General features: G+C 43.0%; 1 protein-coding gene across 4 annotated transcripts in view; it reads left to right on the plus strand.

The window, feature by feature from the left end:
• ULK1 (unc-51 like autophagy activating kinase 1) overlaps positions 1 to 18594 on the plus strand; it is an 80791-nt gene that overhangs the window by 38530 nt on the left and 23667 nt on the right. For 3 of the 4 annotated variants that reach the window (XM_062589655.1, XM_062589657.1, XM_062589658.1), the window contains exons 11-16: positions 297 to 379; positions 4997 to 5047; positions 12425 to 12513; positions 14611 to 14773; positions 15963 to 16023; positions 17136 to 17225. In XM_062589655.1, the coding sequence (XP_062445639.1) occupies positions 297 to 379; positions 4997 to 5047; positions 12425 to 12513; positions 14611 to 14773; positions 15963 to 16023; positions 17136 to 17225 (537 nt within the window). The remainder of the gene's footprint in view (positions 1 to 296; positions 380 to 4996; positions 5048 to 12424; positions 12514 to 14610; positions 14774 to 15962; positions 16024 to 17135; positions 17226 to 18594) is intronic. The other variant, XM_062589656.1, reaches the window with a different exon arrangement.

Consider the following 18594-nt stretch of genomic DNA (forward strand, 5'->3'; position numbering starts at 1 on the left):
TGAGAATTAGACAGATGACATTGGCCTCTCGAAGGGAAGGATCTGCAGGTGCTCATGGGAGAGGCCACTTTAAGGCTATGGCTAATCTAGCTTTATGATAACAATGGGAAGTAAAAGGCAAATAGAGATGCAAATAGAGGTATTCCTGTTCAGCCTCTCTCCACTGAGCGCTTCTCCTGTTCCTACCCCAGCAGGCAGAAAACAAGTTTGCATTTGCAGTTTGCCTTCCTGCATATGTAGAAGCAGCTGAAGTAGGCTGAGACTCTTTCTTATTTTGCTTTTGTTTTTAATCCTAGCATCCCCAGAGAGACATCAAGCCACCTAAGGCAGCTGCTGCTGGGCCTTTTGCAGCGCAATCATAAGGATCGCATGGACTTTGGTAAGAGACTCTTCTGGTTCTACTTTTGCTGCTTCTCTTTGCCATCCCTTTTTGTGCCACTGCACTGCACAAACCTTCATAGTTGTGGCTGGTGCTACTAAAAGCTTCTAGGTTGGCGTATGTGCTTCACCTGCCCAGAAAGTTTCTTTATCTTGGGGTTTTATTATCTGCTCGGAAGATCTGTGCTGGTTCCAATAAAATGTTGTAAGCCCGGAGATTTGGTGTGCCTTTGGCAAGTGCTTTCCTACCTGCATTCCCTCTCTTGGCCTCTGATTTTGTAATCTTTCTCAACTTCTATTGTTAAGTGTGTTATCAGGTGAAGTGTGCATCTGTTGCACTCCTGTTCTTACTCTGTCATAGTATCTTTTCAAAGCTGCAAGCTGCATCCATTTAATAGATGATTAATTTTATATCCTCCCTCTCCTTGGATCTGCAGTGATAATCCAAGCCAGGAAACCTCAGCTACATGTAGCCCCTTCCCTCCTCCAGATTCCTATGGAATGATGCCTTGGTGCTCATCAGGACTCGCATCTGGCAGTCTCCTGGCTCTCCCAGCAGATCTGTGTCTCAGTGTACTGACCTGGCTGGCATGGAGATTTCCTTAAGGCCCTTTTTTGATGACTAATTCTTTACTGAGAACAATCATTAGGAGCTAGGCAGTTGTGTTTCTGGCAGCCTCTTCCAGATTGCTTAGCTAAGCCAAAAGGTCTGAAGAGCTAGTGGAGCCATGTTTTAGGGGCAAGCAGGCAGAGTTGGAAATACTGGAGCCCCTTAAAGGACCAGGACATCTAAAGGCAACTCTGTCTTCCCTCTCCCTAGGCAAGGATAGATGCTATAGATTTTTCTTGGATAAAAATTGGAATATGAGTAGTGTGCCTAACTAAGGAGGTTTGTTCTAGTCGTGTGTCAGCCTCCAGGAGCAGAGGAAGAGAACAGCAGTGAACACCTCTGCTTTCCCTTATTCCACACCTGTGGCAGAACAGCTAAGTTTGCTCCTCCCAGCTTCTCAGAGTTTGAGTGAGGTTTGGCACTGGACAGGCCTGTTTAGGTGGTTTTCCTGAAACAGGCTGCTGTGGCTGAAGCCCACAGATCTATGTTAAATATCACAGCAAGGCATAGGATTTGCTACTTTTTTGCCCAACACTTTCCCTTCTTCTAAGAGTAAGGTGAGAGGCAGTGTTCTTGCATGTACTTTCAGAATATTGGTTTTTAGTCAGATCTGTGGTAAAGGTGCTTGATATTTCTGTCTTGGAGGTGGTGGTGAGGAGGTTTTTGCTCACCTGTTCAGGTGGATTGTTGCTTGCTGGGCAACACATGCTAGTTGAAGAGATTGTTTTGCAGCCTCTGTTACTTTTTGGATTGGAGATACCAGGGAAGCCTTTCTGTGTAAACTATCATCTGGGTAAAGCAAGTGTGTGGATTAACTGAGACTGATCATAATTATGCAGTGTTGAATGTAAAGGACTAGTGTTTACTCGGTGCAGAAATGAGAAAAGCCTTTTCAAAAGAGAGTTGTTGAAGCCACTGGCAGGTTGGCTGGAATACAAGTGCTCCTCCCTATTTCCTGCAATTCCTCTATCTGGGCTGTGGATCTGTCTTCTATCACACATTACAAAATGCTCTACATTATAAAAGAAAATATATTTAGGTTCCTGTTTTCCTGCTGTCAAAAATTGAGTCAAACCTTTTTGGCCCTGAAGCTGTTTCTGTGCTTCTTAGGAGTTTACTTTATGATGCTTGGGAACTTGAGATAATACGCTTGGATTTCACTGAGGACCACAGATACAGCATATCTTACTGGATTGAGATTGAACCCCTGAGATCTGCTTTCTATAAAGCATAAGGAACATCTGAAATATAGGCTTCTATATAGAATATATATAGACAACCTTTCCCTGAGAAACAGCTACATCTCACAAAGATGTGCCAATCTGTATAGAAAAAGATCCTTTGTGTGGGTAAGGGCAGGTAACAATCTGATATCTCATGTCATGTTAAAATATCTCCTGTGAGTTGAGAGGCAAGCAAGCACTAGACCCGTGACTGACTTAGACCAATACGCTTCCTCAGCATCCAGTTACATCCTTTTTCTCATCGGCTGCTCCCTCCTTTCCTCCGACTCTCCACTTCTGCTGAAGCATCTGAGCTTCATCCCTGCTTGTGACACAACCACGTAACTGTTTTCTCTGCTGTCTCCTGGTGCCAGGTCTTGAATTCCTCCGTGTTCCTGAGGGCTTAGAGACTCTCTGATGTGCACATGCTGAATGGACTCTTCTTCCTTTCCCTAGGTAGTGTCATCTTGGGAGTTTTCCAGATTATGCCTCTTGCAAAAATAGTAGCAATACTTAAATGAGAGCACTTCTGTGTCCAGCTATGTCACGTTTTCAGCTGCTGTCTCTGGCTGGCTGCACCTAAACTGTTAATACAGAGCAGCCTCAGGATTTAGCCCAACCCTTAGATGGCTCCCAGCAGACAGGTGCTTTGTCTCTCTACCAGGAAACTAGCCACAGGTTACTCTGTTCACCTCTGCTGTTCATGAAAGATCTAATTTTGGCTGATGATCAGTGTCTTTAAGTGGTCCTTTACCTTTCCATACCCTGTTCAGTTAAGATTCTTATGTTTCTGGGTCAGGGATGATTACAGAGCAGCCATTTCGGAGGAGCTAAGGATACCAGAGGAACTAGAGGTCCCAGAGGCCCTGCAGAGATGGGCACAGTGCCTTCCACAGAGCTCCCCCCTGGGTTTTAGGGGATTCATATGCCAGCATTGCACGAAACTGAAACTTCATTTGCTTGTTGCTTGTCTCAGCTGCTGTTCTACTAAGAAATAGAGGTCTTTGCAATTTCAAGATTATCTAGGGGACAGCCAAGAGGGTTTCAAGTGGCAAATTTCTTGCTGATGTTTTTAAGTAAGGTTGTTTAATTTTGCTTCACAATAATCAGTCTGGAGGAGGAAAGGAGAACAGTGAAAGAAATGGTCATTTCCACCCACTCCGTGGCTACTGTGTAACCAGATAAATCAGCTCAGCTGAGGGGATGATACCCTCTAGAGGACTGGGCTGATGGAGAAGCTGGAAACACAACAGTCAAGGAGCTTCCATCAGAGTAGGGATGTTTCCATCCATAACAGATCTAGTCTGGCAGGTAAGCTGAAATCTCCCAAAGATTTCTGTCATTTCTGTTATGCTGAGCACAAAACCAATATACTGTTGACTGTGAGGCCTTGCAAGGAGGAGTGGGGAAGAGAGGGCTTGTTTGGTGGTTTTTTTTTTTTTTTTTTTCCAGGAAAACTCATGGGCTAATGAGAAGCTGTTTACAGAATGTTGAAGTTTGTAAGCTTGGTGTTGCAACAGGAAATCTATGCTGGGAAAACAAGTTGAACTGCCTCTAGCTAGCTAAATAATCAGTGTTGATCCATGACTAATGCTCTTGAAAGACTGAGTTGCTGACTGAGATAGGAGAGGAGTCAGTGCTAAACTGCACTGGATCAAAGACAGAGGTGCTGGGCAGGAAGGCTACTGTGCAAGGGCAGAAAAACATGTAAAGGGTCTTTAGCAAGCCAGGACAGAAGTTTTTCTCAATATGAGTCTGTAGAACACTTTCCCATGGTGAGCAAAGACATGGCAGTCGTGCCTAGTGCAAAAGAAAGGGAGTAAGGGAGTTCTGGGCTCCACCACTCTGTGGTGGCCTGCTAGAAAATCCATTTCTGCCTTAAGTGCAGGATGGGCTCAGCTGTGTATGATGGAAGATTACTTGGTGGAAGTCCTTTAGCCCTTTGTGCCTCTTCTGTCAAATTAGTGGCAGTCTGATATATAGTGCTCCTGGATCCCTGCAGTTAGGGTTGCTTGCCTTCCTGACCAGCCAGGGATTTTAGTGCTGCTTTGTTGCTTAGGATTCCCCTTTTCTTGATGAGAACTTTCAATCTCTGCCACTTTGCACGGGTGCAGAGATGTGCTCATACCAGCTGTCGACATATTCCCAGTCATCTTTGGCCCTCAATAATGAATTCCCATTCCTACAAGTGTAATGGAGCTGTTGGAAGACAGGGGAGCAGTCTTAATTAACTTAGTGTATGCTCCCTGGCAGCCCAGACTGGTAGCTTACAGCAGAATCCTACCAAGTTCTTTAAGGCCCTGTGGGAAGGAAAAGCCATTAGTACTTGTGGTAAGTCCCAGAGTTCAAATCTTTGTGTCCTTTAGCTATGTTTTTGGCAAGAGTGTTGGGGTTTTTTTGTTTTATTTTTTTCTCCTTTCTTCATTTGTTTAATTGCTCCATCTGATTTACTGTCCCCTGACCCTTCTGCCCAGAGCTGATTTTGCAGATGGCTGGGAGCACAGGTGACGCTGTTCCTTCATACTTGTACAGTAATTTGTTGATCCAAATAACTTCCCTGCAGTTTTTCTTGAGCAGGTCCTGTGTCCAGTCCCAAGGGTGTATTCTTAGACCAGTACTACATGCCATAGCAGTCAGTCACTTAAGCATGGAAGTTGACTAGATTGTATGGAAAAAATTTCACTGTAAAAATATTGTGACCTATTATGCTTTTTCAATTGCTTCATAAACTTTTTACAGTTGCTTCTTTTCACTGGGTCATTGTTCTTAACTTTTTTTTCTCCAGATGAATTTTTCCATCACCCATTCTTGGATGCAAGTGCCTCTATGAAAAAATGTAAGTCTTGCATTTTAACTACTTTTCTTCTTGAATTGTGATATGTCTGTCTTTGCTTGTAGTTCAAAAAAGAAAAAAACCTCTCTGTTTTTTGGATTGAGTATGGATTAAAGATTCATCGGTGGTGTGTCTAGATTTTGCTATTAGATTTATTCAATTTTGCTGAATTATCTTCAAAGGAAGGATTTGGGGGCTATTTAGATACCTAAAGTTAGAAGTAAAACTAGTTTTGAAATATATTCAACTGCTTTTTGTGAAGCCGTTGGCCAGTGGGGATGCTTGTAGTGTAACAGGATTATGCTACATGATCTTGTCTTTCATTTACATCTGTAAGATAAGGGTAGTGAATGGTGTGCAGGAAAATTAATATTGTTGGTGTGACTTTAGGCCAGGTGGTACCCTAGGTTGGCTGTGCCAAATGGCAGGTTCCAGTTACCAAATTTTGTTTCAAGATTTGCCTCCAAATTCTTGCTGAATCTTCTAAGTCTTGTTATAGAGGGGTTTGTTTGGAGTATTCTGTGAGAACTGGCTGAGACAAAGACACATTTTTATTGAAAATCCTTTCCCCTTCTGGGCTGAAATTTTGAATTTTTCAAACTGTGTGTATTAGGATTCAGAAATTTGTTTTCAGTAGAAAACAATCCAGAGTTGCTGCTAGTGTATGGGATAATATTCTTCTGGCCAAGAGATTTGGTTAAGTAGAATTGCATGTAGTCACCTTCCTCCTCCTGGAAGGATCATCTTGGGCCTTTTGATCACCTGAATAAGTGATAGATCCAAGGTTTTCAGCATTGGCTGATTTGAGGAGCCCAACTTCCAGGGACTGGATGTTTCAGAGGAAGCATGCTCGATGCTTTCTGAACACAGAGCCTCTCTTGGATGCCTATTGCAAGGGATGCCCCCTTGTCCAACACCCTCATCATGCCTGACAGCCTCTTGCCTGCACCTTGGTGGTCCTACAGTATGGGTGGTCTTGGTTGTTCCTGATACGGATTTTTAACTGTGTACTTAGGTGACCGTCCTGCGGGCAGGAAAAGACGCTTCTGGTTTAGGTGTGTTTGCAAGCCGGCCAAGCCCCTATCTCCAGCTGTGCCAGCAAGATATCGGGCTAATCCTGTAAAACAGGGCTGCTCTGCAGGCAGGAAAGGCAGTTGCCTGTGCAGGACTGCTCCTAAGCCAGCCCAGCTCTCGTCACCAACTATGCCACTGCTGTGTGGGAAAAACCCTTCAAAGCCTGATCCTCCTGTGGGTAAAGGAGGACTCCCTCAGCCCTGTCTTGCCTGCCCACCAATTCATCTCCTACCACCAGCTGCTCCATTGCTTCACTGGCCTAGGGATCAGAAAAACCCATGCAAGCAGGAAAGGATTCTCCTGGCTTGGCCTCAGTTTCCAGCATCTCCCGCACCTTCACTGTGCAGAAACCAGACGCATCGTCATGATCAGAAGGCTGTCCTACTAGCTCAGCCTTTGCCCTCAGCTGCACCAAAATTAATAGCGGAGGGTGCAGGCCCAGTAAAGAGGGTACCTTTATGGGTAGATAAGGACTATCCAAACTCCAGGCCTCTTTCCTGCCCTGTTGGTCCCCACCTCCGGGCCTGTGTCCACAATCTGGAGCCCTCTCCAGGCAGGAGACACCGTTGCTGAACTCAAAAACACGAGAGGAGAAGTAGCTCTTCATTACTGTAGGTCTTCAAGCTGATGTGCACTGGTCGGAAAGTGCAGTAAAGAACCTTGATGAGAAAGGCTGGATGTGGAAATTACGGTCCTTTTGCTTACTACAAAGGTTAGAGAGGAGCCAGCACATCAGGAAACATCTGCATTAGTGATCTCAGTTAGAAGTCATCCAAGATGTACAGGACACTGTTTAACATGGTAGCATGCTTAATATTTACACAGTTTTAGATGAAGTAAATGACTTCACAAGATTACAGTTGCTCAGGGACTAGCTTGGCTTTGCAGGCAGAACTGAGACCAGTCTGAAAGTTTATCATGTTGCTTCATCTAAGTGTGTGTCTCTGTACCATGAATGTAGGAAGGATTGAGGAAGAGGTGGGCATTTGCCCCTGAATCATGCTCAAATTGGATTTGTTTGTTGGCATCCTCTGGCCTGTAATAGAGAGCTGGGGAGAGGAACAGCGTGCTGTTGTATTTTTGTTCTCCCTGGGACCTGATAACTGGACTACCCCGACTTCAGTGGAAGCTAGACTTAGATCAGCAACATTTGAGTGTGCAAGTTTCTCTTAAGGGAGTTTATTAGGTAACGCGTACCAGCTTCTATGTTTCAGCATAGTAGCTGTTAAGTGACCAGTGCACCAAGACCTCAGCTAAACTCAGGGAGCACTGCGCAGCTCTTGCCTAGAGGAGCTTCCAGTTCAGAGGTGCCTCCACTACACATGCACTTAGGTCCCAAGACAGTTTTAGCGAGCCACCTCCTTTCCACATCGGTTTGCAGTCTGAACAGAGCACAACGGCCTGTGCCCCTGCAGGCAGGTTTGCCCTCGGATAGTGGAGACAGAATGGGAGTCGTTGCCACTGCAGAGCCAGTTGCAGAGCTGAGAATGTAATCTAAGCTTCTGAGCTCCATCAAGGCTGATCCAGATCTGGTCAAAACACAGGGCTTAAAAATAAAGAGCCATAAGCTGTTTGTTCTGTTTGATACATCTTGGTATACCATCTCACACAATTATACAGGAAAGTTTTTTTTTTTTTTTTTTTTTTAATACAAAATTTTGGAATCAGGAAAATCTTGGAATTCTCAAATGTCTTTCTAAGTAGATAATTTTGAGGCTGCCTGGAGGTTTTTCCCCTAGCTTAAGTAAAAACTGGCATAATTTTCAAGGCACTTTAGCAAAATCGATATTTTCATCAAAAATCTTCAAATGCAACACTTCCAGCATGCACATCTCATCTTCTGCAGTCTGGAGGGTTGGTTGTTCTCCTGTTCTCCCTCCTCTCCTCTCATGTCTTCAGTGACTAAGAACTTAACTCTTCTGACATGCAGGGTGCACTGCAAAGCAGTGTCTGCCACAGGCTTTAGCCCAAAGAGTGGTTCAAAGCCTTGAGGTTTTGTTGACCAACTTCTGTTAACTTTAGTAACTAAAACACTGAACTACTACTATTTTTGTTTGTTTATTTATATTTTATATTGTAGATTTTGTACCAATGATTAAGCATGTACTGGATATGTAAAAATTTATTAATAAAGTCTTTAAAATATGTTATGTAGTCAGAATGTTGTCTGTCTGTAGCTAGGTCTCTGATCAGCATATGGTATAGGGTAGTGCGTTACAGCAGTACTGCATAAGAAGGCATAATTAGATGCTTGCACAAGTCTTCCCCTCAGTAAACACAATGTAATTGGTACCCATGCAGAATATTTTGGAGGTTTTTCTGCCTGTCTCTAATGAATGCTAAGCTGGTACCTCCTTTACTTTGACTTAAGAGAATATGTACTGTGAACACTTGTTCATAAGTGTACTATATAATGCTAGTGAGATGGTTCAGTGTCTAGAACATCTGGCTGCTTTTTTATCATCACTATAACCATATTGTGCATAAAATGCTCAGGTAAAAACAAGCACAAAATCACCATAACTTCTGCATATAAAAGATTTTAATGGTGCAATTCTTTTACTCAAAGCACAAGGAGGTTTTTGGCTTTTTTTCAAACTGGTACCTTTTGTTTTTGCACTCAAACTATTGCCTTGTCAGACTGCAGTTAGGAGTGACTTTTGATGACTGGTTTTGATTGAATCCAGATAATCACAAAAATGCATCCCTCCGATGGTTGGGTTGGGTTTGGATTCCAAACAAAGCCTTTATATGAAGTTTGAGGCTCAGATATTCAAGATAACAGAGCTCCTTGGGGAAAGACTTGTTTAGAAGTTCGTTTTGCAGGTGTGTAAGAGCAGTTGTACTCTGTCACATACATAGACTCTCATCCTGTATTGGGATCTGTGCAGCTGGGGCACAGACTTGTCTTTATGATTCTTAGCTCTCTCATTTTGAAAACAGTTGGCATTGGTTATGCAACAAACAGGATGACTGTTTTGTTGCTGGAACAAGTTGGGAGAGGGCAATTATGAGAACAGATTTATTTACATTACAATTACAATCCAGCAATTTTTGGATTTGGGTGGGGGCCTACAATTCATCTCAACATTCCCTGCATTCAGACTTGAGCTGAAAACATGATGAGCCAAGTGTTTGCACCCTTTTTAATTTTAAACTGGGAGTGCCTGGGTGTGTGGAGAAGATGGAAGCAAGTATCTTGCTTTCAAGCTGTTCTGAATGGCTGACACAAAAAAAAAAAAAATGCACAGACAGGCATATGGTGGTCAGAGATGGCTTGTCAGAGCCAGACCTCATGGTTCTACATGTATGAACTCAAAGGCTCTGTTTCTAATGACAGGATCTTTTGAATTGGACCTCCCCCTATTACAATTGATTTTGAGAAGTTATTGTTCTTTAATAATATGGTTAAACAGATTGCCTCTAAAGTTGTGCTTAATGCACATATAATTTTGAGTTCCACTTTGTGGTGGAAGTCTGCCTGTTTGTCTTTTCTCTAGAGTAATGGAAAGTTGTCCAAAGCAAACAGACAAAAATAGACTCTCAAATTTAACCAGGTTTAAATCAATAATAAACACAAAAATAGGATGGAAGGGACCTTGTGAGAGACCTCATATGACTGTAATGAAAATACTAATTCCAGGAAAAAAAAAAATAAACAATGGAGCAAATATCAAGACTGATACGTGAATACAGTTTAGAAATCACTTACCTCTTTTTAAAAAGTCCTTTGCATAATAGGAAAGGCTGTCTATAGAGTGGAATTCTTCCGTAGCTATTTACAGAATAAAAATGGGGAGACTTTCTCCCACTAGATTTCTGGTTTTAAATATACAGGTAATGTACTAGGACTGCTCTGCAGTCTGCAGGCTCTGTGGGGGTATTTCTGAGATCAAATATAAGTAGATAAAGGCAGGACAGCTCTCCATTCTACAGGCAAGTTCTTGAATGCCTGAGTTTGTTCCCTGATTGTGGGAATTATAAACCAGCTGCGCTCAAAAAGTGACATACAAGTGAGCCCCAGGCTGCTGGTGAAGCAGCTTGCCAAGCCTCTGCCCTGCACTGGTCCCATCTCCAGGTACCACAGCCCCTGTTGCTTTACGAGAGCCAGGACAGTGAGCTTTAACAGCATTGTCCCATCAATGGCACAAAATCAAGCCTAGGATAGATGTGGAGGCTGAAAGGCATCCTCTTGTAAAGCTTTGGAAAGAAATCTATGTGTGGACCTAGCCTGACTACTCTGAGTGCACAGTGTTGATGTGTCGTAAGGTGATACAGGAAGGCAGATACGGGAAGGCATCCCTTACTCTTCTCTGCTCGTTAGTGCTTTTACCTCCTACCCTTCATCTGACCTGACTTCTCATGTTCTTCTGGGCACCTCTATCAGTGTCTGCTCCCTTCACCTGCCTGGCTCCCCTGAACACGCTTAGCCTCTGATGAAACTCCTTGTTGCTGACATAAGCTGAGAGGCAGATAGGCCAAGATGCATGGCAGAGCAATTAATGACGTGGGTCTCTACCCAGAACTGTAATTTCTCCCCCATATATATGTTGAAGAGCTGTTCTTGCCGGGCAGGGTTTCTCTTCCTCCTGTTCTTGCTGTTGTACATGTGCGAGTGCGTGTGTGTATGTCACTGTACGCGGGTCCCAAGCAGCAATTGTGCTAGGACTTACTATCGCAGAAGCCCCAGGACTCTGCTGGATCACTTATTTGCAGTAGAACTTATCTCCTGAAAAAAAATAGTCAGCTCACTTTTTTTAACATTGCAAAGGATGGAGGAGGTCACTGTGACTATGGCTAAACTGTCCCAGCTGTTGATTACCTATGTAAAAAATGCATGTTTTAAGTCTGTGTTTCTTTGGCTTTGTTTTGCTGTTGTTGGATCTTGTTGCATCTCTATTGGACTGAGTAATTCAGTATCTAACTAATTGTTGTGTTTGTGCAGGAGACACCAATCTAGTCATCATTTAACCCTGTTTAGGCTAAATGAAAATATTTTGTAACATTCTTCATTAAAATGCATGTTTTTTCCATTCTTTTGTCATTAAAATATTTTCAACAGTTAACTGCGAAGAGATGTACTTTTATTTTTCCACCTGGTCCTGTAGAGTTAGTTCCTTTATAGTAGCTAATGTGATTAGTGACAGAGGTAGCTTTACTTCAAGCAGAAGCATCCTTCTTTCTATGTATTATTATCCCTCCTTATATTAAAATGGAGTCATTTAGCACAGATTCTGTAAAGTTAGAAATCCGGTACAAGTTTCTAATTTTATGCCAGGACAATGGAAGAGAAGCAAAGCAAAATATCTCTCACCTCACTTAAGCATTGCTTTTGGTCTCTTGTGTTACATTATTAAAATACTAAATGGTGAGAGAGTAAAATTTGACTTTGGGCTGCCTAGTGAAGGACTCTTTGCAACTTCTGAACTGTTCAGTATCATGCTGGGAGACCTGGGAATTTGAACCACTAAATATTGCAAAGTAGTCTTTTAAAGAGCCAGTGTTACCTTTGACTTATCCCCTCAGCTGAGCTGAACTCTTCTAAATTATTTACCGAACCTCACTTGCACAAGTCATTGGAGTTAAATATTGTTTTCTCTTGTGGTGCCTTAATCATCTTTTCCACCTGAAAGTTAGTGCATCCTTTCAGGATGTGCTTTCTGCCTCTGCGAGGATTACAAAAACTAGTTCAAAAATGAAGTGAATAAAATATGCAGTTCTGATCCTGAGCAAGAAAAATATAAAGGCAATGCAAGAATGACCAGTGCTGTGGAACAATTTCTGTACAAGGAGAGATAAATAAGCAAGAGCTCTTCAAGCTGCAGAAGAGGTGACCCAGGGAGAATGTGTTGAGTTATAAAAAAAACAATAAACAATTTCCTTGTGGAATAACTAATTCTATATATATTTTTTTTCCTCGTGTGTGGCCTAGATAGCCCAAATGACTTTGGGGGCATCAAGAACTCAGTCCACTTTGCAAACGAAGGGAAAGATGTACAGAAAAGATGCCTTGGAGGCTCATTAGGCAGAAACCATCTCACCAGCTGTAGGCTGGCTGTAGCGCAGCAGACCTGATCTTAGGCAGATGTTCTGAGATATGACTGTGAAATGGGCGTGTAGGAGTGAGTGGATGCAAATCTGATAACTGGACAGAATGCTGACTTTACTCCTGTTCTCTATTAAATGGCATCCTCTGGTACATGAGATAAATCTGATGAGAAAAGATGAATAAGACCTTTTGTTGCTGACTGCTCTTAAATTTTGACAACTTTTTTTGGTTTGTCTTTTTTTTCCTCTTGTTTTTAGCTGCTTCTGTGCCAATGCCTTCTTACCCCAGTTCAGGCTCCGGTAGTTCTTCCAGCAGCTCTTCTACTTCCCACCTGGCATCGCCTCCTGTAAGTACAGCTCAGAGTATGGTACTTGTGTTGATGGTCTCCCTGCTTGCTCTCTTGAAATAAGGCTTAGGCTTTTGCTGTCATCTGGTGCAAATTGCCAAACATCTTGTTTTGGGGTGGATATGGTGCTGTGTTCTCTACAGTTTGCCTAGGGTTTGGATCCTGAAAGCTGTCTTTCTCTTTGTAAGGAAGTAGTAGTTTGTTGTTGTCTATTATGTGAAAAGCCTTTGTGAAAGAAGGTGACGTAAATGATACTAGTTAGCCTTGCCAGATATAGAAAGGAACTGCAAATAGTCACTAGCTCAGGGTTTAGGCCTGGTTATTTGACTGCAAGTTCTCTGCCCTTGAGCAAAGTCTTAGTAGTGTGACAGCATCTTCCTCGCTTCTGACCACCATCCCCAGGCACCATGGGCGTCCTCGTTGAGCAAAGCCACATGCTCCGACTAGGCTGGCCACAGTCTGGTGGTCTTGTGAGAGCTAATCTGAACTGATGGATTTCTTTTTTCTTCTGGTTCCCTAAAATGAAGAAAACTTTCCTGAAGGGCAGAATATTAACTGACCAGTGATGTGACATTCCTGCAGCTTACTGAGCCAAAAGCTTGTTTTCAAAGGCTCTTGTAGAAAACTGCCTTTTGGCTTTTTTGCACTGAGGAATGCTGGTGGTGTGACAGGTGGAGGAAGGGCGAAGGAGTGAATTTTCTTCTCTCTCCCTTGGGGTTGCTGCTTGTCTGCTTTATTCTCATTTTCCCTGGGCAACCTGCTTCAGGGAGTGGCAGGACTGAGCCTTTCTTACAGTCTCTTCCAGCAACATGGCATCTGCTGTGGGTGAAGCTGCTGCAGGTGCTCAAGACATGGACTGGGCAGGAGGAGAGCTCTGCCCTCTTGCACAGTTGTATCCCCATGGGCCAGGATTGTGCTGGCCTCTGCCCTGCCTGCAACCCTAGGGAGATCCTTCATGGTTCCAGGGACAGCTAGATGATATTAAAAGCAGACTCCCTCCTCTGAGCATTCTTGTCTGGGAAGCTCAAGGGTGGTACAAACTCACTGCCAAATGTGGGGTTTCCCATGTTAGAAGTGTGCTTGGCCAGGTGTGGTCTGCATTTTGAAATTTTGCTGGCAGAGGTGGGCTGACTCCGCATGTGAAAAATGTCGTGCTGGCAGAGGGGAGCTAGCATGCTGCGTAGAAAAGGGACAGCTCTGCCAGCTGGAAGGTTTCCTTCTGCTGATTAATGTACAGTGAGAGAGGGTCCCCATAGCTACAGGGGAGAGACTTCGGAGAGGGAACAAGGCCTTAACAGGGCCCAAATAAAAGCTGATTTAAATCTTTTCAGCCTAAAAATACATTAGGATAAAGATTGTCTATGATCTACTCAGAAGGCAAGTCAGCTATCTTAAAGCTTTCTTAAACCATCCAGCCTCCTTCATCTGTCTGTAAAGTGTAAGGATTGTGGGGCTACCTATCATTTGGCTGAAGAATGAGGAGAAATGGGCTGTCTAAAGCCTGTCCTGCCTCTCTGATGGCTGAGAGGCATTTGTCTATTGACATATAACTGACTCAGTTTCCTTTAGGCCTGTCTTTAACTCGTCATCAGCACTACAGTAAAATAGAGTTGTCCTGACAGTGCAGACATTTATGAACATATTCCTGAGTGCTGCTTACTGCTAAAGTGTCAGCAGAGATCAAGCATGTATTGTTTATATACATACATATATATATATATATATATGTATATATATATATATATATATATATAAGTCCCTTAAAGCTCTTCTCTGTTTCTTACTAAGTTGTGTTAGTGGAAAATGCATGATTGATCCAGAAAGCCTCAGCAGAAGGATGCAATACCTCAAGTGAATTGCTCTTATCTGGGGTGTGTTTGACATGCTAGTACTATGTTCTGTGTAACAAAAGATGCACTGTTCTGATGTGGACTTAAAAGACTGTTCCTTTTCAGGAAACAGCTGTTTCTGGCAAATTAGCAGCCCTAGTTTATCAGCAAATCACTGTCTGTAGCCTTTTATAGCTCCATTTAGAGAATCCAGCAGAACGATGAAGTAGCTGTGCTGAAGTCAGTGTTTGTTTTCTTCTTGAATTAGCAGTCCCTTGGAGAGATGCAGCAGCTGCAAGAGAAGGCTCTGACATCTCCTACTCAAAATTCTCCCGGCTTTTTGCATGGATCTAAGGACTCTGCTGGAAGCAGCAGTAAGAATTCGTCCTGTGACACAGATGACTTTGTTATGGTCCCAGCACAGTTCTCAAGTAAGTTGGTCTCTGGAAATATGTTTGCAGATGGACCAGAAGTTCTGCCAGAGAGGGCTGTAGATGTTAAGCATAGTTGCTAGAAAGTCAAAACACAGATAAACTTGTACATTTTGACTGAATAATAGGAATGTTTTAATTCCCAAGCTGGAAGAGACATCTGTCTCACTGATTAGTTTCATAGGACATTTTGTAATTAAGTATATTTGAAGATAGGATTTGAGAATAAAGACTGTTTTGCGACTTGAATAAGAGATTGAACCTGGAAATCCAACTGGGAAAGAAGATAAGTAGGCTCGCAGGCAAATGTTTTCTTCTTACAGAAGCTGTTCCCATGTCATCCTGTCTTCAGTTTTACTCAGCAGCGTAGTCCAGGACAGGATTTCAGTTAGCAGACTGCATTTTATACTTGAAAAATATCCAAGAAACATAAAAAACTGTTGGATTTTTCTTCAAACGTCTTGAGTTTCACTTTAGCACCTCCATGTGTTTATATTTTCACAGGAGTTGTGTGAAGATATGTGTGTGCATAGAGGCCAGGGCCTCAGTTCAGCAATGCACCTAAGTATGTCTGTCCATCAGTCTTACTTAATGAGCAGAAAGACATTCTTCAACCTTGACCATGTGTATGGTGCTTTGCTGAATTGGGGCTTGATGGTAATTGCTGTGATGCTTCTTTCCACAGTTGCACTGCTCATATTAACAAAGAAATGTTGAGGGGGCAACCTGGAGACTGTGATGGATGGGTCTCTGCTGTGCAGTGTTTATGATAAGGAAGAATTCTCTGTTCTTCATACTCTTTCCTGGGACCAGCAATGGGACCGGGGTAGACATGTGTGGTGCTATCCAGGTTTCCAGTGTTCAGATGTTTTGATGAAGATGTGAGTTCCCTTGTGTTACGTATCCAGCTGCCAGCTCGAGTTGCTGCCCTGGATTTTTGCCACTTAGAACACAGATCCGCAAGCCATATATGCAGCATAATACCCCTGTGCTTTTACAAAATAGCCAGTTGTTTGCACCAAGTTGGCATGTACCTGTTGCCCCAAACAATTCTGTTAATGCTAATTTGGCAAAATGCTGACTGCAGAAGTGACTTAGCTGATCTTCAGAAAGGAGGAAATTCTACCCAAAATCTCAGTTGTTCTGAATATATCTCAAATTAACGTGTCTGCACTTCCATGTTCCATAGGCGATATAACTGCTGAGGCTGCAGGAGGGAAACCAATCCAAGACAGCCTGATGTATAGTGGGTAAGAGCACCTAGGCAACTGAAATTGCTTAGCCTTTGGAGCATACTGTGCATTAGATACTTCTGGATTCTGGTGGGTGGAGGGAGGATGTTACTGAATTAACTTTCATCATTGTCATATAGCTGGTTCTAACCAGTTTTCAATTTTTCACTGTTAGGTCTGAGTAAGAAATACTGATACAGGACTGTCTGTGCTGATATATGGGAACAAGCTGAAAGAAAGCTTTCTGCACTTGTAGATAGGGAATTTCAGAGATACGGAGAGAGAAACCAGGAGGGTCTGGATGTGCACTGAAGTCCAATCTTGTTCTAGGCACTGTGTCAGTATTGGCACAGGAAGGAAGAGGTTTGAGTTGGAATGCAGCCTGGGATGCTGGCATGCCATTTTTTTGATCTGCCAAGTGAAGATCCCAATCCCTTTCTCCTGTCTGTATCCAAAGCCTAGAAACCTGCCATTATAGTAGACTCCATGATGCAGACGGTATACAGACAACCCTTCTGCTGCATCCCTCTAGTTTTGCAGATAGTGAATGAAAAGAGTGAAAGTGCTAGTTTTCCAAACTAGTAGTGAAAAGAAGCCTTTGTCTTCAAGTGCTGTTCTTCTCTTGCTGTTTATTTCATCTGTCTTCATTCACTCCCTATCATACTCACAACTGGAAAAACAGTTGTAGAGACAAATATCACAATGAAACTTCACTAGATTCCTTGGGTTAGGAAGAGTAGTGCTTAATCAAATGTAAATATTTTGTAAGAACTCAAATGTGTATTCTGGTGTGAACATACACAACTTTTAGAGTGGATATTTGTTTATATTTAGCTTCATCTTTCACCAGAACTAAATTGTACTACATTTGCTTTAAGGCTGTTATGCCAGGTTAAAATGACATGTAGTAAACGCCATGTAAAGTTCTTGTCAGACATTTAAAACTGCCATACTATCAGCATGTGGCACCTGAGTCCCAAATGGGGGGGCAGCATGACAGCCTCATGGGATCCTATGGCTAGGCTTGGCAGAAGGTATTGGGCAGACATAGCTCCACTGCTGTGTTCTGTAAAGGATAGCAGGGTTGTTTCCCAGGCTCTAACAGCTCTGTTCTTTTTCTTGGTTTGCAGGAGTTCTCTGGTGACTTCAGCAGGCTTGGAAAGCCAGGGAAGGACACCATCTCCTTCACCCCCCTACAGCAGTTCTCCTAGCCCATCCAGGTAAGAAAGACTCTTCAGTGATGACCATCCAACATTGATTAGTTAAACCCATTGACTTCCAGGAGAGGATCTTGGAAGTGTTGGACAAGATCCATATCTCTTCTTGAATTAAAGAATTACAAGAAATATTCAGGAGAAACTCCTAGCCTTGGCAACTGATCAGTCTTAATTGCAGAGCCTGTCTCTCCTGGCCCCTCCTGAGGGCCAGAAGAAGGAGAGAGTGTGGCAGAGCTGAAACTAACTCTGTTCCCTGGAGGAACAGAGAATATTCTCAAACAGAGAGTAAATGTACCTCACTAGCACATATGTATTCCTAGTCCCCCTTTGGTGTTTAGCCTGCAGAGGAGATGAGTATTCCAACTAAGTTCCTTGCTCCTCAATTCATGCAGTGATATTATGGAGTACAAGACATTAAGGCTGAAACTACTATGGGCTTGAATTGCTGAGCAAGGGGCAGGAGGACAAATGGGGAGTGTTGCTCATCTCTCCTTACTGTTGAAGGACAGGCCTGATCCTGCTTAGTTGTTTGCAGTTTGCTTGAGGCTCCAAACAGCTCACTGCACTATGCATGTGTAAAATACTGCTGCTATATGGGCCTTGTTTAGTAATGAGGGATTCAGGAGATGGAGTAAGGAATGCAAATAGGCTTGGTCGCAGGCTTAGTTTCAACTAAACCAGTTGCAATAAACTCAGGTTTGGCCTTCAGAAATGTGTTGGATGACAGCTGCCCGGCATCACTGGTGGTTCCAGGCATGTTTTTGTTCAGAACATACTAGTGAGCTGCAGAAAGTGATTCCATCAACTCGCACTGTATGGTGTGTGGTTAGCTTACAGAGAGCTGGCAGTGTCTCCCCACCTCATGTTTGTCAACTCGGAAGCAGGACAGCTTTCATATTCTGTTCTGTCAATATGGCACCTGTTGAGGGAGGAGAGTTGGAAAGGAATTTGCACTGCAGGCAGGAGGGATGACCCTAAAATCTCCTCAAAAAAAGATAGTCCAAAGCTATGTGTTGGAAACACTCCTCACATAAACAAAGCCCAGAAAATGACAAAGCATAGCCTCAAAGCATACAAATATGAGGGAGAAGAATATAGCTCAAAGCCTTGCTGATATGATCAGATTAATTGACAAGCGTGTACCATGGTGTGGAGTTCAATTGCATCAGGCTTCTTATGCCATCGCCTGCTATGCTTTTTTTTTTACAGCTTATTCTTTAACTAATTGCTTTATATTTTGGGAATCAGACTTGGTTAAAAGATTTGGCCTTATAGCAGTGAGTGGAAATGCATGGAAAATCACTACAAATGCTACCCACTTTTCACTGTTCCCCGCTCTCTTCACCAAATTGGCCTAATCATATTCTACTGG

The sequence above is a fragment of the Rhea pennata genome, chromosome 17 (assembly GCF_028389875.1).
Source record: "Rhea pennata isolate bPtePen1 chromosome 17, bPtePen1.pri, whole genome shotgun sequence".
Classification (NCBI taxonomy): domain Eukaryota; kingdom Metazoa; phylum Chordata; class Aves; order Rheiformes; family Rheidae; genus Rhea; species Rhea pennata.